The sequence below is a fragment of the Eretmochelys imbricata genome, chromosome 13 (assembly GCF_965152235.1).
Source record: "Eretmochelys imbricata isolate rEreImb1 chromosome 13, rEreImb1.hap1, whole genome shotgun sequence".
Taxonomy (NCBI): Eukaryota; Metazoa; Chordata; order Testudines; family Cheloniidae; genus Eretmochelys; species Eretmochelys imbricata.
In genome coordinates this window covers 35,164,470-35,190,603 of record NC_135584.1, presented here as the reverse complement: position 1 = coordinate 35,190,603, position 26,134 = coordinate 35,164,470, and the positions used below count along the sequence as shown (strand labels likewise).

The 26,134-nt window shown below is 46.5% G+C and overlaps 1 protein-coding gene across 1 annotated transcript; it reads right to left on the bottom strand.

Moving 5' to 3' along the window:
• Positions 1-1,790: 1,790 nt before the first annotated feature.
• On the bottom strand, positions 1,791-2,303 carry LOC144273180 (ribonuclease-like). Its single transcript, XM_077831719.1, has one exon. The coding sequence runs from the start codon at positions 2,301-2,303 to the stop codon at positions 1,791-1,793; it is 513 nt and encodes a 170-aa protein (XP_077687845.1).
• Between the last annotated feature and the right edge of the window lie 23,831 nt (positions 2,304-26,134).

Below are 26,134 nucleotides of genomic sequence, written 5' to 3'. Positions count from 1 at the left end.
ACACCATGGTAAATCGATCTAAGTATGTTGACTTCAGCTACGTTATTCACATAGCTGAAGTTGCATAACTTATATTGATCCCCCCCAAGTGTAGACCAGGCTTAGTGTATGTATGAGCATTTGGATGTTAGTATGTGTCCTTCCTGGCAGCTCAGCACCATGCAGACAAATAAGGAAAGGTCCTGGCCTGACATTGGCATCACAGCATTCATGTTTGTCTATCTACCCATCCCCAGACACATCGGTCTCACAGTCTATCATTGTACCCACCACTCTACCTATCTATCTATCCCCAGACACATCAACCGATCGGTCTACCACCAAATACTCCACTTGCTCTAACTATCCATCCCTGGACCCATCAATCTATAAATCGATCACAATACCCTCCACTCTCCCAGTTTATCCATACATATACACATCACCCTGCCTAACGCCATACCTACCACTGTATCTGTCTATCCATTCCCACACACATCAACCTATCAGTCTATTTTTCCTTGAAAACATCTGTTTGCCAGAAGCTAAGAATGGTGATGGGGATGGATCACTTGATGATTCCCTGTTCTGTTCATTCCCTCTGGGGCACCTGGCATTGTCCACTGTCGGAAGACAGGATACTGGGCTAAATGGATCTTTGGTCTGACCCAGTATGGCTGTTCTTATGTTCTTATTGTGCAGTGGGAATCAAAAAGCTAACATAATGTTAGGAAATTTTAGGACAGTGGCTCTCAACCTTTCCAGACTATTGTACCCCTTTCAGGAGTCTGATTTATCCTGCGTATCCCCACATTTCACCTCACTTAAAACTATTTATTCAAAAAAGAGTTAGGTAAGTTCACGGAGGATAAGTCCACCAATGACTCTTAGCCAAGGTGGTCAGGGACACAGTTCTATGCTCTGGATGTCCCTAAATCTCTGATTGATAGTGCCAGAAGCTGGGTCTGGATGACAGAGGATGGATCACTTGATAAATTGCCCTGTTCTGTTCATTCCCTCTGAAGCATCTGGCACTGGTCACTGTTGGAGATAGGTATTGTGCTAGATGGATCACTGCTCTGACACACAATGGCCATTCTTATGTTCTTATGTAGGATTACTGGGTTCTATTCCCAGCTCTCAGAGGACAGTGGGGTCTAGTGGTTAAAGCAGGGCTGGCGGTAGCAGTCAGGACTCCTGGGCTCTGTTCCCAGCAATGAGGAAGAGGTTGACAATGGCCTTGAAAGCACAGAGAAATCCTGGAAAACCACAACATGTTTCCAGCACCATTCTTAAATGGTCAGTGGTTTATGTTCTTCCTATCCCCAGTCTCACACAATAAGACAGGGATTGCTTTTGCAGGTATCCGGCTTTATTGCATTTAGGGAGCACACAGACACATAGAAAAAAAAGTGAAGAAAACAATGACCAATAACATTTAATCATGTCATATATGAGGATTGCTCATGATCAGGCTGAATACACAATACAAGAATATGAAACTGATTAATATTTCTTAATGAAAGGATAGGTTATTAGATGGCCACCAGGGACAACAAGACTGGGAAGGGCTAGCTATACAGTATAGTGGCCACTAGGAACAGCAGAGGGTGAGGGGCAGGGAAGGGGAGGCTATACTGTATAATGGGCAGTTGGGGCAGCAGAGGGTGCGGGGTGGAAACACCTATACCATCTCACTAGTGTTTAGAGACGGGTGAGGAGCCAGGTGCCGTGGCCAGTGTAGAAGGGACAGAGCATGGTTAGAGAAAGCAGCAGGGTCCCCTTCTTGCCTTCCACAGTCTGTCTGGGTCCTAAATGTGCCTCACAAATCTCACAGGGAGCCCATTCAAGCAGGAGAGGACAATTTTCTTTTTGCCACTGAGTCCGTTGAAAGAGAAGGTCCAGGGGTTAAATGTGCAGATGGTGATTGAGAAGGAGTTCTTACTCTTACGTTTGAAGCCCCCAGCGGGTATGCCATCCGCATTGCAAATGGCATTGATTTTCTTGAGGGACTCATGGATGAAGGTGTTGGTATACTTCCAGAATATGCCCCGGTCCCACATCATCATGTTGCAGTAGACTTTGTTGTTGACGGCGTTGTTCTTGGGGTTGTTCACGTGCTCTCTCCGGAATATGTCATTCAGCGGATTCCAATACTGCCCGCTGGACAGGGCCAGGCAGGTGACCAGCAGGGCGAGGGGCAGCAGGAGCGCCGGGCAGGGTCCCTTCAGAGCCATAGCTGTGTCTGTCACTGGATCAACCTGCAGTGGGGGTAGGGGGGAGATGGATGGAGACAGCGTGGGGCGGGGCTCTGCCTCCTCCATGGAACCCCACCCAATAGCTCCTCCCACTCCCATGATCCCCTCCCACCCTACTCTGTCCCCAGAGCCCCTCCACATCCCATTATTCCTGCCCCATTCTGTGCCAGGTTTTGCACAGACCCTGACCAAGATCCGTCCTCTCATCCTCTAACCACTATTCCCAAGTCTCCTACCAGATCCATGGATAGACCCCAGGTGTCCTGAGTCTCAGAGGCAGACTGATATTACCCTGCCCTTGTGCCACGTGTAACTCACCCCCAACTTAGTCCAGCAGCCCCCCGCCCCAGCCTTGTTCTGTATCCAACACTTCACACTTTTGTTTGCTGTGTAGATGCATCCTGAGTCCTGACCCACTGGCACCCATACCTGTCGTCAGAGAGATGGATCCTGGTGTCTGCTGATCTGAACCTCTCCTTGATCTGAACCTCTCATCTTGGCTCATGTTATATAGAGCTCAACCAGACATGGAGTGGGAAGAGTTGGATGAGGAAGTCTAATAAGCAATTGGATTAGTATAATTTCCTGACAGCTTGCAATTAAAAGCAGCGGCCCAGCAGGCAGGGCATGGGTGGAGAACAACCAGCATGTGTCCTGGCAGAGAGGCGGACTCCACAAAAACATCTAAAGGTGTGTCTACCTAGCAAGCAAAGGTGTAATTGTAGAGTAGGTGGACACAGACGTGCCAGCTTTAATCGTTAGTGTGGGTAAGGATAGTGGGCGGCACAGACTTCACTGCAGGATAGCTGCCCCAATGCCAACCCACCAGGGACCTGGGGTACCAGCTCTGGTTGCCAGCCTGTGCTAAACCTGTGCTACCTTGTTCCCACTGTTATTGTTACCCATGTTAGCTAGACTAAAGCAAATGTAGGAACACACACCTGTGCTGCAATCACACTTTTGTTTGCTGTGTAGATGCACGCCGAGTCCTGACTCACTGGCATCTTCCTAATCCAGGCCTAGCCTAGAAACTCACAGCTCTGCTGCTGCCCCCCAGTCCTGAACTGTAACTCTCTGCTAGTCCAGCTTTGGATTCTGTTGTAGTCATTCAGATGGAAAACATGCCCCCAAAGCATCAGCAGTGTTAATGTGCCTCTGTCACTGGCCACCATTAAACAGATTTAAACACGGTTCAGGGTTTGGTATCCAGCCTGCTCAGTCCCATGGCGAACACACCATTAAAAGTCCCTAAAGAGACAGAAAAAGAGATGAATCACAGTCAGTTCTTTACATTTCAGATGTTTTAAGTAAGGCTTTTTTTTTTATCAGCCTCCCCTTCTTCTGTTTCCCTTTAGCTGGACAGTTTTAGAAGGAATCCCACCCACCACCCATCCCAAGGTCTCTGAAGTGGTAAAGATGGTAAGAATGCCCTTCTAGGGAAAAGAAAAGAAGTTAGCTGAGATGGACTGGAGCAGCTGTTGTTATAGTTATTTTTCATAGAAGACAACACAAGATAAACGCACACAACAGGACAGCAAAAAAGAGAACTGCAAAAAGAGAAAATGCAGCTTCTGTCTGTAGTGTTGGCTCTCCTTTGTAGCTACGCAGCTGAAAAAACACAGGCCTAGCACCACCATCTAATCAGTCGCTCCAAGAGGGGGGAGGAATAGCTCAGTGGTTTTAGCATTGGTCTGCTAAACCCAGGGTTGTGAGTTCAATCCTTGAGGGGGCCATTTAGGGATCTGGGGCAAAAATTGGGGATTGGTCCTGCTTTGAGCAGGGGGGTTGGACTAGATGACCTCATGAGGTTCCTTCTAACCCTGATATTCTATGATTTTATCTGACAAACTGGTACCTGCATCGGGTTGTGTAGGGCATTGCTGTTAACTGTCTCCTAGGACACAGGCTCACAGAAGTGTTGCAAAATATCCAGTTTTGGCTGGCTAAATCAGATTCTTATTAGATAGAAAGACAAAGGAGAGGGATAGGAAAGAGAAGAACTAAGGTAGGGAATGAAAAGGACACATGATGGGGAGCAGGGAGACAAAATCTCATCTCCCAGGTGTGGCTGGGACTTAGACAGAGCAAGTTGAGGTGGCCATGTCATCTGGGTCCCTCTCTTTGTTGCCTGGTCTGGTCAGGACATCTCTTGGGATTAGGATGAAGGAGGTCCAGGGGTGTCATGCTGGATTCCATGGTCCCAGGAGATGGCCAGGGTGGCAGCCATGATGGTAAAGCTCGCTGCTTCCCCTGCATTCAGTCAGAAATTGTTGCATTTTCTTCCTTTCCTCCCTCAATTTCTCTCCCAAACTGGCCTTTTTCAAGGACCTCAAAGAGACTGATGGGTGGAACAGGCCGCCCTCATTGTTTTGGTCACCATTTAGGCCTAATTTACGACACACTAGTTTTGGTCCATTGATTTCTGGTCCCACACTTCTCGTGTTTGATCTTAACACAGGGTCTTGAATTATATTGGGAGGCCATTTTGTTTGGACTAACTTGGTCTTTCAGTCGCAATTTGCACCTTTCCCCATCTACTCTTATTGTTCTATGTGACTGGACACTTCATCAATTTTTGCTCTTTACAGCTGATCTTATAATCAGGGTAAAATTAAAGGCCCATTTACCCAGCTTCTTCCACACACAGCTCTGCTGGTGCCCCTCAATCCTGGCTCGCGGCCTCCCCGGAAAGTACCTAATGGAATTGGATGCCATGAAAATAAGAGACACTGGGTGTCTACATTGCTTTGGTGAATTGCTGGTGTCAGTAAAGGAAGAGAGGAGATTAGCCAGTACCACTAGATCAAATGCCCCTAGCACAAATTCAGTGTGGCCACAGCAAGACTTGAACTCACACCACCCAATTGCCAGAATGAGAGTTTGAACCACTGAGTAATGGAACCGTAAACATCTGTTGTTGGCAGAATATCACAGCAAACAGGTGATGGGCTGACGTACATTGCACATGCTGACATCTAAGTGATGCGTTATTCTTTCTCTGCAGGATAAGAGTGATTCTCTGAAGGAAGAAGAACCCCTATTGGATGTCTGCTCTTTTTATGAGGGCAGAAATGTTCCTGTGGAATTTTAATAATGAAAGGAGAGTGAGATGGGGAAGGACACAGTGGAAGAGACTGGCAGATGAGCAGAGTAAATGACTTCTTCTTGGGACCAAAAGTATGTCTGGAGTTTTCAAAGTGAACAGGTTGGGTTGGGTTGGAGTTATATCTTGCTCCCCCATTGGCTGTAGGAAAGGAAAAGAAGGTGGTCCGTGAAAAGGGACATTCAAAGCGATGCACTAAGAGACACAAGACCAAGACACACTACATGAAGGAACAAGGGGCACGGCCAACACTCTGACTCACACAAACAAGAGGCACAACCGCACACAACACAAACTCACAGTCAAAAGATAATATAAACAGACACAGAAGGAAAAGGAGGCATGCAAAATGCACTCAAGCAAAAAACACGCGCACAAGAAATATAACATGAGACACACAAGACTCCCACAAACAAGGGATTCGAAATACACAGTATACGAACAAACAGAAGGCAAAACATGAAACATGCAAGACTGACTCATACAAATACACACATGAGCCCATACATGGAAAGATCACACACACAAAGAGTTTTGGGATTTCCTTATTGTTCCTTGATTACCAGTAGAAAGGGGCTTATACTGGTAACGCTTATTCCTTCTGTGATAAAATTATTTTCCATACCTAGAAGAAATCATTGGGATAGGCAATATTTAGGTAGACGCGATCAGGTTTATTTATTTATTTTGGCTTGTGGATCTCCTCTGTGCTAACCCCAGATGCTTTTGTTTGCTTGTAACCTTTAAGCTGAACCCCAAAGAAAGCTATTTTGGGTGCTTAATTTTTGGAATTACTCTTTTAAAATCTAGCAAAAGCCTAAGTTCCAGATGTGTTTTATTTCTTTCTGTTTTTATAAAAGTTACCTTTTTTAAGAACAGGATTTGGATTTTTGTGTCCTAAGAGGTTTGTGTATATGCTGTTTGATTAGCTGGAGGCAACAGTTAATTTCCTTTGTTTTCTTTCTCAGCTCTTCCCCAGAGAGGGTGGTGAAAGGGCTTGCAGGTACCCCACAGGGAGGAATTTCCCAGTGCTCCTTCCTGGGTTCAAGGGGTTACTTTGCATTTGGGTTGTGGCAGCATTTACCAAGCCAAGGTCAGAGAAAAGCTGTAACCTTGGGAGTTTAATACAAGCCTGGAGTGGCCAGTATTAATTTTTAGAATTCTTGTGGGCTCCCACCTTCTGCACTCGAAGTGCCTGAGTGGGGATTCAGCCCTTCAGTGGAAAGGAATCAGCTCTACTTGTATAAAGTCTGGTTTTACTGTTATATCTGAATCCACAGTAATAGAAGTACTGGTGTAATAGCAAAATCAGTACAGATACTGCTCTCTGTTTATCCATTCCCAAACACACCCATCTCGCTCTCTCTCTCTCCACCAGTCCCTCCCTGTACACCCCCACATTCCTCTTTATCTACTAACATTTATGACCATCCCACTGTAGGAGTCTCTGAAGACTAGTAGTTATTCTTGGTCCGTGAGAAGTTGTTAGTGCCATGAGAATTCCTGGCAGGTATTTTCGATGGCACTGCCAAGCTAGGGAAGAGGCCACCAGGTATAATTAACATATAGATTGGGAGTCAAGGATCCATCTCTCCTTGCATTCTTAAAAGCTTCCAAACTAGCTAATGTCCTAGTTTCACTAAGGAGGTCAAGTTCCACGTCCAGCCAATAGTTCTTCTATTCGGAGGAAGTAACCAGGGGCACATCCATTTTATACTTGATTCTGGCCAACAGGGGGTAATTGACTGCGAATGTGAAGGTGGAAGGCAATGTGGGTGAAAGTGATCACGAAATGTAGATTTCATGGTTCTCCCGTGTGGAAACAGGGTTAAAGGATTTAAAGATAGGCCTCTTAGTTGTAAGAAACAGAGCAACTGTCATGCTAAGTCTTAGCCTAATATTGCAGGAACTGTAGAAGCAGGGCTCATGTCAGAAGCAGGTGAGAAGACAGCAGAGTACAGGCAGTGTGACCCAGCCTTGAGATAGTGATGTTTTGAGAACAGAAGTGAGAAAATACAGGAATGGGCAGGACATAACATAAACAAACTGCAGATGTTTTTAATTAATGCATGACACTAAAATGTATAAATGCTTATGTGATATTGCTTGTACTTTGAAGAAACTGAGGCAGAGATGCTCTCTCTCAGCTGTATTCTTCCCTTGCAATTGCTCAAATAAATCTGTCTCTGATTTTGTTGCTTCCAACCTGAGAGTGGAGTTTGTTTTCTTCTACACAGGAAAGGAAGGAGTGAGATAAGACAATGGAAACTTGGAGAACTGGTAGGTAAGTTCCCAAGGGAAGAAATTCTATGAAATACAGGATTTCAGAAGAGCTGGCAGTTTCTCAAAGAAACAAACTATCCCAGTGAGGAGGAATGCTAGGAAGAATAGTAACTGGCCAATATGGCGCCACTGGGAGCTCTTTAATGACATGAAAATAAAAAAAAAAAGAGTATTACAAATTAGTGGAAAAATGAATGAATTGCTAAGGAGGCATACAAAAGAATAGCACAAGCATGTAAGGACAAAATCTGAAAGGCTCATGTACAAAATAAGTTACATCTAACAGGGGACATAAAAGGCAATAAGAAGAGGTTCTTTAAATAATTAGGAGCAAGCAAAAAATGAAGGAAATTGTAGGTCCTCTACTTAGCAGGGAAGGGAAGCTAATGTCTGATGACATCAAAAAGGCAAAGGTGTTTAATCAGTCTTCCTTGGAATGGTTAATGGTGACCAGATACTCAACTTAATTAATATTTACAATAAGTAGAAAGGAACACAAGCCCAAATGGGGAAAAAAAACAGTTTCAACAATATTTAGGTAAGTTACAGGTATTATATTTGTCAGGGCCTGATTAAATTAATCCTAGAGTACTTAAGGAACTATCTGAAGCTATCTCAGAACTGTTAGCAAGGATCTGCAATAACTCATGGAGGATGGGTGAGGTCCCAGAGGATTGGAGAATGGAAAATGTAGTAACTATTGTTTTAAAAAAGGGAACAAAGAGGACCCAGGGAATTATAGACCAGTCACCCTAACTTTGATACCTGGAAAGATACTGGAATAAATTATTAAACAATCAATTTGTAAGCACCTAGAGGATAATAGAGTTAAAAGGAATAGCCAGTAATGGATTGGTCAAGAACAAATCATGCCAAACCAACCTAATTTCCTTCTTTGACCAGGGCTACTGCTCTAGGGGAAGCAGTAGACGTGATAGATCTTGATATTAGTAAGGATTTTGTCACAGTCCCACATGACTTTCTCATAAGCAAATTAGGGAAATAGGGTATAAATTAAATTAATATAAGGCTGGTGCAAAACTCGTTGAAAGACTGTCCTCAAAGATTTCAGAGTAACAGCCGTATTAGAGTAGTTATCAATGGTTCACTGTCACACTGGGAGGGCATATCTAGTGAGACTTTCAGGGGTCAGTCCTGGGTCTGCTACTACTCAATATTTTTACTAATGACCTGGGTAATGGAGTGGAGAGTATGCTTATAACTTTTGCAGATTACACTCAGCTGGGAGGGGCTGAAGTGCTTATAATTCAAAACAACCTTGACAAATTGGAGAATTGGTCTGAAATCAATGAGATGAAAGTCAATAAAGACAAGTGCAGTGTACTTCATTTAGAAAGGGAAAATCAACTCCAAAATTAGAAAATGGGGAATAACTGGCTAGTTGCCAGTACGATTGCTGAAAAGGATTGGGGAACTATAGTAGATCACAAATGGAATATGAGTTGACAATGTGATGCAATTGCTGACAAGGCGAATATCATTCCGGGGTGTATTAACAGGCATGTTATACATAAGATGCTGGAGGGAATTGACCCACTCTACTTGGCACTGGGGAGGGCTCAGTTACAGCACTGTATCCAATTCTGAATGCTGCACCTTAGGAAAGATGCAGATAAATTGGAGAGAATCCAGAAGAGAACAATAAAAATGTCAAAAGGGTTAGAAAAACTGACCTATGAGGACAAGTTAAAAAAAGTGGGCCTATTTAATCTTAAGAGGAAAAGACTGGAGGGTGGGGTGGAGCTTACTTGCCTAATGTATGCCCTATTTGTCTTGCTTCAACTTGCAGCCATTGGATTGAGTTATACCTTTGTTTGATAGTTTGAAGAGCCCTTTACAACTATTTGTTCCCCATGTATACACTTATCAATTGGATTCAAGTCACCAGTTAACCTTCTCTTTCTTAAGCTAAATTAATCACGCTCCTTCAGTCAAACACTGTAAGGCATGTTTTCTATCCTGTAATCATTCTTGTGACTCTTCTATGAACCATCTCCAATGTATCTACATCTTTCTTGAATTGGCCATTAGAGGTGGACATAGTATTCCACCAGTCATTGCACTAGTGCCAAACACAGAAGTAAAATAACCTCTTCACTCCTACTCACATTAGACCTGTTGACCACAGTGCTGCACGGGGAGCTCATGTTTAGCTGATTATCCACCACAACCCCCATGCCTCAGCATATCATTGTTCTACCAAAGCAGAGTCACTGAATATTAATGACTTCTGGTTGTCCTTCTTCCTGACAGATTTTGAGAGATACGTGACCAGTTCTTGCTACCAAATGGCTGATTCAACACATGGTGAAGGTTGCAGTTGGACAGAGTTCATACAATCACTCAGAATTCATAAGGTTCACATAGATTCCACAAGCTGTCACCTGGGCAATTATGGAATAACTTTCCCCTAGCGGGAAGTTGCTGTCAGTTAAAATTGTCTTATGTATTCAAACAAGGTAGGGGCTGCTTGTTAGATTAAAATATTCCAAGGCTACAGGGCATCCTGATGATGCTGTTTTCTGATCTCCTGCATAAGAAAGACCGGAGAACCTCCCCCAGGGATTCTGCATCAAGCCCAAGAGCTTCTGCCTGAACTTGAGCGTAACTTTTAGAAAGACACTAAAATGATAGAGGAACCTCTAGCTCCTTTGGTAAATTGTTCCAATGGCTAATTTCCTTTCCTGTTAAAAATGTGAGCCTTCTCTGTACATTGAATTTATCCAGCTGGAATTTATCCAGCTCCCAACCACTGGATCTCAGTCTGCCTTTGCGAGACTAAAGTATCCCTTACTCTCAATAGCCACCTGTCCATACAGGTATTTGTAGACTGTGATAACTCACCTCTCAGCTTTCTCTTTGTTATGCCAAGAGAAAAGAACAAGCTGCTGCTTAAACATCTAGCTATAATGTGTAAAATGATATCTAGGAGGAATTGCAATGTGGGGTGGGGGAAACAAATGCCAGAGGTCTCAGGCTGCCACTAGCAAAATGTCCTTGGAGTTTCTCAAAAGTGTGGGGACAATTTTCCAAAAAAGTATTACGCTCTGTTCAGGATAATTCTATATTCATCTCATTCTGGTGAAGATAAATAAATTTGGTCACCAAACTAAAACCAAAAACCCAACAAACCGCAGTTTGATGCGGATCTAGGTTGTGAAGAGAACTGTTGGCTAGTTTGCTTGGTTTTTTTTCCGTGCAAAAAATGTTGATTTTGCAGCAAAGAATAAAAAAAAATGCATTTCACAAAAAAACATACACAGACACAAAATCACTAGTCATGAAATGAGCATGAAGTGGGCGGGCAGACCTGCTTTTTTGCACACGCAGCTTTGCTGATTCCCATCAGGGTTGACCCACAGCCTCCTGCTACTCAACACCTTCCCTCTCCCAGCTGTTCTCGTGCCCCTCAATCCCCGGTCTACAGCACTGTACCCTCCCCTCCCCAAGCGGTGCTGAACTTTAATGATGGACCACGCTGCCTCTGGAGCCAGTTTAACAGGTTCAGGTGTGACACTAGGGTCCATTGTGCAAGAGCAACTGTATCTGGGGCATCCGGAACAGCCCATTGTGCACCCATGGTGCTGAATAGGGTACTGCACACTGTCTGGATGGTTGCTCTTTTCACCTTGTGCTCCCTTGAGGTCTTCTCAAGCTGAATAGCGCTGACCCAGAGGTCATTGACTGGCTCAAGACGAAAGAATTTGTAAGCAATGAAAATTAGGGGAAACTGAGCATCTAAATCTCTTTTGTGATTTGAAGGTTGCAGACAGCACACACACTACAGTACAGTGCAGTTTACAACCAATACATTAATCCAGTATAAAAGCTGGACATCAGAGACAAATACAGGGTAGGTAATAGGTAAAAAAATAGCTGAAGGTCTAAAGCTGAAGTGCAAGAAACCTACAGGCTTGGGCCTGCTGGATATGTAGCTTAGCCAAATTAGGCTTTAGGATAAATTGACTATATTACAAAGATAAGTTAGTGACTAATACATTTTCTGAGCTTGTGTCTACGTTTGTATGCTGAAGTTTTGAAAAATAACTGCTGAGTTTGGATAATGTGCCAAGGAGAAATCAGTAGACACCACAAGATGGCCACTGGTAACCAAAATGTTAGAGACTTCCTTAAGGAAGCAAATGTTACTATGGTGATAAGATTATGTAAATGTTAATAAGTTGAAAGAAGAACTATCTGAGTGGCCTATCAGGTGAAGAGTCCCCCAGTAATATCAGGGCCACAATTCCTAAAGATGGACAGGAGGGGTTTAAACCTCATGCATATTAATGAGCTTTGGTGGGTGTACATGTAAGAAGCAGATGGATGAAGGTCGTCGATTCCTGAAAGTCATCTTTTGCTGACCCTCAACTGGCGCCAGCTGGATCTGTGAGGATGAAAGAAGTGGAAATACTAGTGTTGGACATTTTTGCTTTCTAACCATTGCGATCTCTGTGACAGTTATATAAATTGGGGTTTTTAGGTGATAAGACTTTTAAAAAAGGTACATTGATTAAATGTGCTCATTGTTTTTCGCATGCTCCTCAAGTAATGCTTTCGCATGCTCCAATAGTAATGCTAGCCCACGTGGTGGTGTTCACCCTAATCTTTTAAATCTTGGTGTAGCCCTGGAGACTGGACTTTTGTCTAATGCTAGAGTTTAAAAGGGGTTATCAGTATTGTTCAATACCATAACCAATAACGGCTACAACAGGAAGAAAGGAGCTTAGCCAACTTCCAGGAGATCTAACTCCACCAGCACAAATTAAAAATGGCACCAAAATGTCTTGAACTCGCAACCCCCTAATTACCAAAACTACTTAACTACTACTTTAACCACTGAATTAGCAATAACAAAGGCTGATGTAATGACATATATGCCAAAACCTGGCATCTAAGCGTAACCTGTCTGCCTGTCAGAGTTGGCAGCAACAAGGGCTGGGTTTAGTATCTAGGGGTTCTATTCCAATAACACAGTGCAAAACCGGCTCGAGCCTCCACCCAGTGACCTGGGACAAATATATTCCACCCCCGCTGGGCGCCTCCAAGAGGCAATACTTCCCCTCTTGCAAGCACATAGTCTGAGTGTAGCAAAAAGGCTTTTAATAACAGAGAGAAACAATGTGGCATTATGTTAGGGAAACACCACCAACAGGATTCATAACACAACCAATGAGCAAAACCCACCCCAAGCAAATTGGGGCATATCCTTTCCCTTTCGTTCTTGAGTCCAGCAACCCAAAATCACCCAAAGTCCCAAAAGTTCAAAGACCCAAAAGTCTCTGTCCTTGGTTAGGGCAGCCCCAGAGTTCAAAAGTTTATCTGCAGAGTTTTACCTCCCAACCTGGGTAGAGAGGGGGGTTAAGGGGCACCTTACATGTTCCAACACTGATGGCCCCACCTCTCCATGGGGCTCTGCTCCACCAGCCGCTCTGCTTGCCGTCCCACAAACTGCTCTGCCATATAGCTTCAGGCCCCCCCACTACTTAACACATTACTCAGTGATTTCAGCTTGTAATAGGGGAGCTTCAATGCTGGTGCACTGTTAGCCCAAAGTGAATTCAGCTCAGCAGCCTGTAACTAGACTCCTAATGGAACCAAAATTAGCTCTGATATGCCACAGTAGAAAGAAAAGGAAGTGCAATTAGCATATAAGGCCCTAAACAGAAGGCATATACCACCAAGTATTAATACCTATTCCCAGCCCCTCTCAATTCACAGAGTTTTGGAACCCATGTCCCTTGCCTAGCGAGTGCTACTTAGTTGATGGCGAGACCCTCCATCATAACAAAAGGCCAAGTACAGTTCCACTGTCCTTGATTCCCATAATCAGGGTAATAACAATTTATTCTTCCTGCCCCAATAACAGAGACACTGGGGATCCCACAGCAGCCAAAGTGACCATTTGGGCAGCTATGCCCTCATTCTAGGTGGGGTGGGTTTGCCTATGCAAATGAGATCAGCCCCTGAAGTTCTTTTCCACAACTTGCCACACCTCACCACCAGATGTCAGGGTGGAGCTCATCCTGACTCTGCTTACATAAGTGATACCTTATTCTTTTCCTTCAGGATAAGAGTAATTATCTGAAGGAAGAAGAACTCCCATTGGATGCCATTGGGTGTCTACCCTATTTTTGATGAACAGAAATGTGCCCCTGTAATTTTAAAAATGAAGGTGAGAGAGATGGGGAAGGACAAACTGAGAGAGAGAGAGAGAGAAGACTTGAGATTTCATAGGGAACAAGTTGGGTTGGAAGTTGGGTTGAAGTTTTGGCTTGCTCTCCTCTGTACTTAACCTCCTGCAGGGAAATTCACAGTCTTCGCAAACCAGCAGCTTTTTTTCCCTAAAAGTTAATTGGGGGGGGGGGTGTTCTACCCATTTGCCTGGAGACAAAAGTGGCAGGGTTTTTATTTTTAGGATTTTGATTTTTTTTTTTACAAGGAGCACAGGTTTGAAAGGATATTTTTTCCTTTGGGCTGCTGGTAAGCAGGTTTCCAAGTAGTTGGAAGTTTTTTGCTTTGATTTGGGTCCAGAGCAGAGGCCAAGGGAATTGTCTTTTTCTGTAGGCTGACAATCACTATCAGAGAATAGATATCCTATTCCAGCACAGCAAAATTTTACAGCTAAGTTTTGTTTGTTTACTTCTAAACCTCAGGTGTAAAGTTAGTTAAAAACAGAGAGGTTAGGATGACAGAATCCATGGCTCAACAAGAGCTGGAATTAGCCAGATTTCAGGCTGAGGAAAAACAAAAGGAACATGAAAGACAGATAGAACTCATGCGGCTGGAGAAGGAGGTACAGGAGGCTGCCCACAGGAGGGAAATGGAGGCAAGGGCCAAAGAACTGGAGGAGAAGGAAAAAGAGAGGAAGCATGTGGAGGAGATGGATAAGATAAAGGCTCAGCAGAATATGCCAACAAACCCTAGCAATCCTTCTCCAGGTACCACTTCCCATCCCAGAAAGTTCCCCACCTACAAGGCAGGCGATGATACTGAGGCCTTAGAAAACTTTGAAAGGGCCTGCCTTGGGTACAGCATCTCTACCGACCAATACATGGTAGAGCTGAGGCCGCAGCTCAGTGGACCCTTAGCTGAGGTGGCAGCTGAAATGCCTAAAGAACACACGGACAAGTATGAACTGTTTAAATCCAAGGCGAGAGTCAGAATGGGGATAACACCCGAGCATTCTCGTCGGAGGTTCAGAGCCCTAAGGTGGAAACCAGACGTGTCATTTACCCGACATGCCTACCACATTGTGAAACATTGGGATGCCTGGATATCAGGAGCAGGTGTTGAATCTCCAGTAAATTTGCCCTTCCTAATGCAAATGGAGCAGTTCTTAGAGGGTGTTCCTGAGAAAATAGAAAGATACATCCTAGATGGGAAGCCCAAAACTGTAATCGAGGCAGGAGAGATTGGAGCCAGATGGGTGGAGGTGGCAGAGAAGAAGAAAACTGGTCGCAGTTGGAGCGGAGACCAGAAGGGACAACCCCAGACCACACCCTATTACCGGGGGCCGCCCAAAGCCCCACCTACCTCCCAAAGAACCCTCCAGACCCCTTATCGTCCCACCACCCCGTTCTCCAGCAACCCACCTCACCCCAGTGACCCATCAGCTGGACGATGTTTTAAATGTAACGAGCTGGGGCATGTAAAGGCCAACTGCCCCAAGAATCCCAACAGATTACAGTTCATTGCACCAGAATCACACCAAAGAATCACACCGCAGGCCCAGATACCTCCCAGATACCCTTGGAGCGGAGGGAAACTGTGAGTGTGGGCGGGAAGAAGCCACCGCGTGGAGGGACACCAGAGCACAAGTGTCAGCTATTCATGCTTCCTTAGTGGACCCCAATTTAATCAATCCAGAGATCCAAGTGATGATTCAACCCTTCAAATCCAACTCTTTCGATTTGCCTACAGCCAAGTTGCCTGTCCAGTACCAGAGCTGGTCAGGAACGTGGACTTTTGCAGTCTATGATGATTATCCCATCCCCATGTTGTTGGGGGAAGACTTGGCCAATCATGTGAAGCGGGCCAAGAGGGTGGGAATGGTCACCCGCAGCCAGGCTAAACAAGCAGTGAGTGAAGGGTTAATGTCTAGCTATTCCACTTGGAAGCAGGCGGGGCACACCCTGACTGTTTTGTAGAAGCAATGCACACATTGCTCTATCCAAGGACAAGGGCTAGATATGAACCCTGAGAACTTGATTGTTTGGACAGCAACTGTGGAAGGCTTTCTTAGCCTGGGCTCAAGGCCTGAGAACCAGGATTGTAGTAGATAGAGGATGGTAACTAAGCATATGTATTAACGTCATACATTCCTTTGTGTAGCAGTGTGTAATGCTTAGGGGGAGATATATAATAAAAGGAGAAGGTGGAAGGCGGGGGGGCAGAACAGCCCATCTCCGCTGACCAGCCTGCTTGCTTGCATAAAGCTGTGCTCTGTCTCATCACTGAACCGCCACACAGTGAGGCCTAGCTCTGTTCCGGAAACTTCTATCAGGACCCGGTCAGAGGTGATGGACCCGGACCCCAGGTCAATGTCTGCAACAGCAGTAGTGGATCCTGTCCCAGAGACCCAGACGGAACCAGTCCCAGAACCGGAACCAGCCGAACAACCAGCACCAGACCCATTGCCAGCACTGAATCCAGTACTTGCAACCTCAACACCAGAGGGCCCCACCGAATCTGAACCGGCAGCAGCCCATAACCCTACACAAGAGGCTCACCGGAGCCTGAACCCCAACATAGTGTCCCAGCGGAGAGCGGTTCACAGTCAACAGAAACAGCCCCATACCCTACATCGCTTCCAGAGGGACCAAGCCTAGGTCCACAATCCAATGAGGAACTGATGTCTCCAGCATCAAGGGAACAGTTCCAGACCGAACAGGAAGCAGATGAAAGCCTCCAGAGAGCTTGGACGGTGGCATGGAGCAACCCACTGCCTCTCAGCTCTTCTAATCGATCCAGGTTTGTTGTAGAAAGAGGACTTTAATACAAGGAAACTCTTTCTGGTGGACACCAGAAAGACTGGCATTCTCAGAGACAGTTGGTAGTTCCAACTAAATACCTGGCCAAGCTCTTGAGCTAAGCCCACGATCACCCTAGTGGCCATGCTGGGGTGAACAGGACCAAATACCGTTTGAGGGGGTCATTCCACTGGGAGGGAATGGACAAGGATGTTTCTACCTATGTCTGGTCTTGTGAAGTATGCCAAAGAGTGGGAAAACCCCAAGACCAGGTCAAATCCCCTCTCCAGCCACTCCCCATCATTGAAGTTCCATTTCAGCGAGTAGCTGTGGATATTCTGGGTCCTTTTCCGAAAAAGACACCCAGAGGAAAGCAGTACATACTGACTTTCATGGATTTTGCCACCCGATGACCGGAAGCAGTAGCTCTAAGCAACACCAGGGCTAAAAGTGTGTGCCAGGCACTAGCAGACATTTTTGCCAGGGTAGGTTGGCCCTTCGACATCCTCACAGATGCAGGAACTAATTTCCTGGCAGGAACTATGGAAAACCTCTGGGAAGCTCATGGGGTAAATCACTTGGTTGCCACTCCTTACCACCATCAAACAAATGGCATGGTGGAGAAGTTTAATGGAACTTTGGGGGCCATGATACGTAAATTTGTAAATGAGCACTCCCATGATTGGGACCTAGTGTTGCAGCAGTTGCTCTTTGCTTACAGAGCTGTACCACACCTCAGTTTAGGGTTTTCCCCATTTGAACTTATATATGGCCATGAGGTTAAGGGGCCATTGCAGTTGGTGAAGCAGCAATGGGAGGGATTTACACCTTCTCTAGGAACTAACATTCTGGACTTTGTAACCAACCTACAAAACACCCTCCGAATCTCTTTAGCCCTTGCTAAAGAAAACTTACAGGATGCTCAAAAAGAGCAAAAAGCCTGGTATGATAAACATGCCAGAGAGCATTCCTTCAAAGTAGGGGACCAGGTCATGGTCTTAAAGGTGCTCCAAGCCCATAAAATGGAAGCATCGTGGGAAGGGCGATTCACGGTCCAGGAGCGCCTGGGAGCTGTTAATTATCTCATAGCATTCCCCACCTCCAACCAAAAGCCTAAGGTGTACCATATTAATTCTCTAAAGCCATTTTATTCCAGAGAATTAAAAGTTTTTCAGTTTACAGCCCAGGGAGGAGATGACGCTGAGTGGCCTGAAGGTGTCTACTACGAAGGGAAAAGTGCTGGTGGTATGGAAGAGGTGAACCTCTCCCTGACCCTTGGGCATATGCAGCGACAGCAGATCAAGGAGCTGTGCACTAGCTACGTGCCAACGTTCTCAGCCACCCCAGGACTGACTGAACGGGCATACCACTCCATTGACACAGATAATGCTCACCCAATTAGGGTCCACCCTTACCGGGTGTCTCCTCAAGCTAAAACTGCTATAGAACGGGAGATCCAGGATATGTTACAGGTGGGGTTAATCCGCCCCTCTGGAAGTGCATGGGCATCTCCAGTGGTTCTAGTTCCCAAACCAGATGGGGAGATACGTTTTTGCATGGACTACCGTAAGGTAAATGCTGTAACTCGCCCAGACAACTATCCAATGCCACGCACAGATGAACTATTAGAGAAACTGGGACAGGCCCAGCTCATCTCTACCTTGGACTTAACCAAGGGGTACTGGCAGGTACCGCTAGATGAATCCGCCAAGGAAAGGTCAGCCTTCACCACACATCTCGGGCTGTATGAATTTAATGTCCTCCCTTTCGGGCTGCGAAATGCACCCGCCACCTTCCAAAGACTTGTAGATAGTCTCGTAGCGGTATTAGGAGAATATGCAGTCACCTACCTTGACGATGTGGCCATATTTTCGGATTCTGTGCAGAACACTTGGAACATCTACAAAAAGTCCTGAGGGCATAAGGGAGGCAGGACTAACTGTTAAGGCTAAGAAGTGTCAAATAGGCCTAAACAGAGTGACTTACCTTGGACACCAGGTGGGTCAAGGAACTATCAGCCCCCTACAGGCCAAAGTGGATGCTATCCAAAAGTGGCCTGTCCCAAAGTCAAAGCAACAGGTTCAATCCTTCTTAGGCTTGGCCAGTTATTACAGACAATTTGTACTGCAATAAAGCCAAATCACCGCCCCACTGACAGACCTAACAAAAAGAAACAGCCAAATGCCGTTCAGTGGACCGAAAAGTGTCAGAAGGCCTTTAACCAGCTTAAAGCGACACTCATGTCTGACCCTGTACTAAGGGCCCCAGACTTTGACAAACCGTGCCTAGTCACCACAGATGCATCCGAGCGTGGTGTGGGAGCAGTTTTAATGCAGAAAGGACCTGATCAAGAATTCCACCCTGTAGTGTTTCTCAGCAAAAAACTGTCTGAGAGGGAAAGCAACTGGTCAGTCAGTGAAAAAGAATGTTACACCATTGTCTACACCCTGGAAAAGCTACGCCCATATGTTTGGGGACGGCGTTTCCACCTGCAAACCGACCATGATGTGCTACAGTGGCTTCATACCGCTATGGAAAATAACAAAAAACTTCTTCGATGGAGTTTAGCTCTCCAAGATTTTGATTTCGACATCCAACACAACTCAGGAGCTTCTAACAAAGTGGCTGATGTAAACCCCTTTAAAATCCCTCCTGGCCAGAGGAAAAATCCTCTCACCTGTAAAGGGTTAAGAAGCTAAAGGTAACCTCGTTGGCACCTGATCAAAATGACCAATGAGGAGACAAGATACTTTCAAAAGCTGGGAGGAGGGAGAGAAACAAAGGGTCTGTGTCTGTCTGTATGCTGCTTTTGCCAGGGACAGAACAGGAATGGAGTCTTAGAACTTTTAGTAAGTAATCTAGCTAGGCATGTGTTAGATTATGATTTCTTTAAATGGCTGAGAAAAGAACTGTGCTGAATAGAATGACTATCCCTGTCTGTGTGTCTTTTTTTGTAGCTTAAGGTTTTGCCTAGAGGGATTCTCTATGTTTTGAATCTAATTAACCCTGTAAGGTATCTACCATCCTGATTTTACAGAGGTGATTCCTTTACTTCTATTTACTTCTCTTTCTATTAAAAGGCTTCTTGTAAGAAAACTGAATGCTTTTTCATTGTTCTCAGATCCAAGGGTTTGGGTCTGTGGTCACCTATGTAAATTGGTGAGGATTTTTACCAAACCTTTCCCAGGAAGTGGGGTGCAAGGGTTGGGAGGATTTTGGGGGGAAAGACGTGTCCAAACTACGTTTCCCAGTAAACCCAGTTAAAGTTTGGCGGTGGCACTGGAAATTCCAAGGGCAAAGGGTAAAATTAATTTGTACCTTGGGGAAGTTTTAACCTAAGCTGGTAAATGTAAGCTTAGGAGGTTTTCATGCAGGTCCCCACATCTGTACCCTAGAGTTCAGAGTGGGGAAAGAACCTTGACAGACACTCAGAGAAATGCACTCGGATACACGCACAAGACACAAAGGAAATAATATTGGAGACCAACAACACTCTGAATGACACCAGTGAGAAGCACAACCACACAAAGCACAAACACATTGACAACAGATACAAACACACACACAAGCTGGAAGAGGAGGCTTGCATAATGTATCCAACCAAGGGGCATATACCCAGAAAACACAGACATGCACAAGAAACCCTATGAAACACAGAAGACTCACACAAACAAGGGATTTAACTGCACAGAACACACATACAAGGCAAAACATGAAACACAAGACTCAGACAAACACAAACACTCAGACAAGCCCAAGCATGAGACATGGAATGAGGTGCCTCACAAAAGCAAACATTTAAGATTTTCCTTTTTGGCATGTGAATACTAGTGGAAAGGTGCTTATATGGGTATCGCTTGTTGCCATCAATAGAAAGGAATATGTTATACTGGTATAATGCCTGGTTATGTTGGTATACCTGAATCCAGGGGCTGCAAGTGTATAATAGCTAAATCAATATAAAAACTACTCTCTGTTTATCCAGTCCCATATCCAATCATCTGTTTCTCTATCCATTTATCCCTACAAACATCTCCCGCTCTCTCTCTCTCTCTCCATTCATCTATTTCTGTACACACCCTTCTCTCTCTCTCTCTACTTACATTTGTGGCCATCCCATAGAAGTCTCTAAAGACTGCCCCTACTCATAGCTGCCAGATATGAATGGGGAAGGCCCTTGCTCCTGCCCACCAAACACAAAGGCCATTCATGCAAACAAAGCTGGAGCAGCGATTCTGTCCTCAGCTCACCCCCTTGTGCTCAGGGACTGCAGCATGTGCTACAGATCTAGGCAGCTGTGTGCATGCTGGGACACCCTGGTAAGTGGTAGTGTTGGAGATAAGGGATTTTTTTCACTTTCTTTTCACTTTCTTTGCTTCTAGGGTTGTAAATCAAATCCCTTCATGTTAGTTTCATGCATTTGATTTGTTTTTGCATTTTTCATTGATTTTTGTCTTGTTTTCTGTTTGCCTTCATTTCACTTCACATGGATGCTCCAGGAGCGTGGGACGTTGTTATTGCCTTGAGCATTCCTGGCATGTAGACTGATGGAGCTGCCAAACTGGGGTTGAGACTACCAGTATAATGCTCTGGGATATTAGTTGGAAACACGCATCCCTTTTGCAACACTGAGAAATCAAACCCACTGCCAGGCCCAGAGGTGCTGGGGTTATGACGTGCCAGGCCCAGAGTTACTCAGTAGTAACTGCATCGTGAAATGTTACTGAGTTGCTATTGTGGTAGGAACCTTGAAATGGCCTGGCTTTTCTGCACTGTGGTTCCCAGCTTTAGCACTGCATCTATTTGAACATTTACCAGCTGCTGCTTCAAGTACAAAGGCAGTTTGGGTATGATTTGAACTTGGCATTGTATGAGTAACTCCCATTGGAATGCCTGGGAGAGTTTATATCTTGTATTCAGACGTCATGGTGCTGAGCACCGAGGGCTGAGATAGAGATCTGGGTTTACAGGGACACAGAAAGAAAGAAAGATCATCAATGTAATTAGCAATCTCAATATGTTGTTCTAATAGCCTGACTCTGTGTGTGTGTGTCCACCCCCCGGTGACTGGCTTTAGCAATTCCTACAGCTGACTATTTAGGCACAGCTCAAGTCATTGCTCCTTTTACCCGCTCTGGAGGGAGCACTGGCTGTTGGTGCTGAAAGTCCCTGCTGGTGGCAGCAGAGCATGTGTGTGTTTATGCAGGCCCAGACTGTGAGATGCGATTGGTTTGGAAATTTGTTACATGCATTCAACGCAGAACAGGGTTCATCCTCTCCAGCAGGGGGCGGTAGGGAAACACACACACACACACACACACAGGGCCCATCCCCTCAAGTAGGGGGCGCAGGGAGACACACACACACACACACACACACACACACACAGCAGGACTCATTCTCCAGCCGGGGTGACACTTAAACACACACCTGGTACTGTTCCCACAACCGCTCCCCAGAAGGTGCAGGCATGTTCTATTCTAACACCCTGTTGAAGTGATCCTAGGGCATTGTACCTTGCTGTGATGTCATGATCCATGGGGTATGACCCCCAATAGCTCTTTGCACTTCCCAGGATGGGGGCCGGGCCACGGGGGAGGCAGGACAGTGGAGCTGACATGCAGAACACAGGTTAAGCTAATGCAGAAAGCATCACTAGAGTGACTGAGTCACTTGCGGCAGGTCTGTAGTGAAGATAAACTCTGGGTGAGGGGTTAATTCTGAGATGTTCCTTGGTACAAAACTCCCCCAGCAGTACAACGAGGGAAGGCCCCAGTGAGATGTAAACTCATGACCCCTGGTTTATACAGCCGGGGAGCTGCTAAACACATAGACAATCGTTGTCCTCAAATGCACATAGCCTCAGCAAGGAGGAAGGCGTTGCCGTGTAGCATCAGTGGAAATATTTTTCCGTGGTTGATGCGTGTACAGGGAAATGACATTCACTGACATCTACTGATAAAGATCAAGCCTAAGTAGAGGTTTCAGGGGTGGGGTTGGTAGGGAGTCCATATGAATAGATAGCTGGAAAGATAGATGAGTATAGGTTTAAGGGGTGGGGTAGGTAGGGTGTTTGTACAGATAGATATGATAGCTAGGGTAGGGATACGCAGAGTGGTGTGTGCATGGAGATAGCTCAGTCGTCCCCAAACTTTTTTGTCTGCATCCCCCTACCCCTTACCTGGTCCATACCCCCGCAGGAGTCACAGTCACGAGCCGGGGCTAAGAGTAGGGCCATGGTTGGGAGCGGGGCTGGTGCTGCATCTGAGGCCTTGGCTGGGAGGAGGGCTACAGTTGGAGCAGGGAGCCGCAACGGAGCAGGGGGCCACGAGTGGGGCTGGGAGCCAGTGGTCGTGGCCGGGGCCGGACGTGTGGCTGGGCCCTGGGATGGGGATGGAGTAGAGCTGGGGGCCCTGCTGCGTCCCCCTGAATGTTCCTCCGTGTTGCCCCATAGTTTGGGGACCACTGGGATAGATAGATGGTCACTGAGTATGTGTGTGAGAGAGACAGATAAAGCACAGGCATGAGGATAACTCTGTAACTTGGTGGGTAGAGATCTGACCCAAGAGCCCTCCTGCTCCAATGACTCCTTCATTATTTAATCCACAGTGGGACAGCTTCGAACAGAGAGACTGAGGGAATCCCATGTTAGAATAGCCCATGGCCCAGCAGGCTAAAAATTTATCCAAATTGTCATCAGAACTGTCAAAAGTGTATAAAAGTACATCAGATTGCACAATAGCCAATCACAAACAATAACAAATGTGGATGGAAAAAGGTTGGGGAAGTTACTTTCAGTAAAGAATGTTACAAACCGGTGCAAGAGAACTAGAGACTAAATTAGTCAACACAGAAAAGGTCACACCATTATAATTCAAGGACTCTGTTGAAACCATGCTTAGGAAAAACAGAACATGTGACACTGGAAATTAATGAACCAGAATGGTTGTGTTGGATGCTAGGTCTAATTAGGAGACCAGGTAATGAGGGGATGGGCTATACCACCTATCCCTCCCTTTGTGGGTCTTTCAAGAGAGTTTTGGGAGAAAGAATGTTAGAAAAGACAGAGGCTACAGAAGAGAGATTCATCATTGGGGCTGCCTCCCACACCGCCTCCTGGGACCCCAGGCTGTCGCCACCCTGCTCCTGAGAGATGTCCTCACCAGAGAGAGGGACCCAGAGGGCATCACCACCCCTACCAGCTCTCTCTGAGCCCCAAACACCACCTGGGACGACAGGAGATCAGGGTTTAACAACAGCAACAATGAGAACAGCTCCAGCCCACCTCAACTAACTTCTTCTCTTTTGCTCCCAAGGTCCATTGTCACCATCTCCGATACCTTCCAAGGGATTATCGGACAAAGGGGTTTTTCCTTATAAAACTCTCTCCAGCTCAAGGGAAAGGGAACAAGTTAAAATGAAGCCTGGCTCAATACTGTATGTTTCAAAGGCTTTAACTGTTTTCCCTTCTTTTCTGTATCATGGAATTGTAGGACTGGAAGGGACCTCGAGAGGTCTTCTAGTCCAGTCGCCTGCACTCAGGGCAGGTTAATAATAGGTAAAAAGGGTTTTGAATGGAGCATTTACCATGGCACTCAGTAGGCTGAGGTCTCTGGGTACCAAACCCAGGAGCTTGTTTAATCTTGCTGGACAGCGACTGAGTTTTGTTAACACCTTTGGCCTGTATGTTCCAGCTAAATTAACACCACACCTGAGAATAGACAGGACCCTGTTCGAATCTCTTCTCCCCCTCAGCTGGAAGGGGATTTGAACATGAACTTCCGCAACCCAAGGCAGTACCCTGACCACTGGGCTACAAGGTAGATTTAGCTCCTGCACTCTTCCAGGTTCTTGCCAGAAACACAACTAACTCCAGGTGAAGGCTCACGGCTAAGACTCCAGAGCAAAAGGTGACGCCTGGGTTCAGGCGCTGACCTCCCTGAGAGTGGGCAGGCTCAGGTGATGCCCCTCATCTTTGCATCTCCCATTGGCTAATTCAGGTGAGGCACTGCCCAGTCGGTTTGTCAATCCCATTCCCAGGCACCGCCCTCCGTCTCCCCACTCATGGTAGAGGGAGCCAGGGCACCCAACAGTCTTTGGAATCCCTGGAAGTTCCTGAGTGCTAACGAGTTAGGTACTGAAATACACAGCATCATAATGCCAGAGTCCCTTTGTGAATCTAGCCTCTATCTATCCTCATGCACACCCCTCAATTGACAGATACATCTACCCCATACACCCTCTCTATCTATCTATCTAGCTAGCTAGCTAGCTAGCTATCACCATCCCCTTTTTCTACCCAGCTGTGTTACTGATCTCACTATCTAGATCTGGCCACGACCTCCCCTCCATCAGGTTCCTAACTACTCCTGCTGGCAGGCAATGTTAGCTGAACTCTCTCCTTTGCCCTGGGACAGCAGCCAGGCCCTGCACACCTGGAGGAGGAGCCGTGTGAGGGGAGCAGCCCGGCACAGAGGGCCCAGCCCTAAGTGGTAGATGAGGAGGGAGACGCTGGCGTGCTGCTTCCCCGGAGCTGGGGACGAATTGCAGAAAGAGGCCTGCTGAAGGAGCAGTCCCACAGCTTCCCAGATTAGGGCTCCAGCTTTTGCAGGTGAGCTGGGAGCTCCTGCCTTGCGGGCAGAGGCTGAGGGGCTGCATGACCCTAACCCCAGCTCCAGGAGGGCACTAGGGGGACTGGGAGGACTGTGTGAAATGCATCCCAGCCACTTCTGGAGAGGCTGGAAGCAGCTTGGCAGAAGCTCGTCCGTAGCCAGCTAGGAAAAAGCTGCAAGAACACAATGGGAGCAGCGGCTTAGGGACCTGGGGAAGGCCCTGACAAGCAGGGACAGGTAGGGGCGGCCCAGGGAAGCAGCGGGATATTGAAGGGACAATCCTTCACTGCCCAAAACAGGGTCCCTGGGCTGGAGCCTGGAGGAGGGGTCTGTGTTCCCCTAGCACTACCCAGACCCGTGGGAGAAGGGCAGGCTGCCAGGGGCACCAACGACGAGCCCCTGACAGGGGGTGAGGGCCCGGCATCGCGGCCACCAGACATGGGGTTTCCCCGTGGTTTGGGCTGGACTCTGGATCACAGCCGCAGCACCCCCAGGTTCTAAGGGGTAAGGGGGGGTGAGGTAAAAAGGGGGCTTTGCAGTTTTGCTGGCTTTCGGTACCCCCAGTATAAAAAGGGTTATACTGCCACTGCTTCTGGATGACCCCGAAAGGGGAGAGAGCGACTCGGCCAGAGCAGCAGGTCACAGCCTGACTGGCGGGTCAGAGGGCTGGAGTGGGGAGAAGCCCTGCGATGCTGTGCCCAGGCACAAGGGGGGGCCTGGATGGGGAGTCTCTTTGCCAAGTTGCTGCTCGCGGCAGGGGGGACCCCGCTGTCAGCCATCATGGGTGGGTGAAACCTTGGAGCCCCAGCCACACTCTGCCAGGAGGAAGCAGGTGGTAGTGAGCCAGGGATGCCTGACTGCAGAGTGATTTATCAGGAAGGAGCAAGACCACAGGGGAAACCCTGG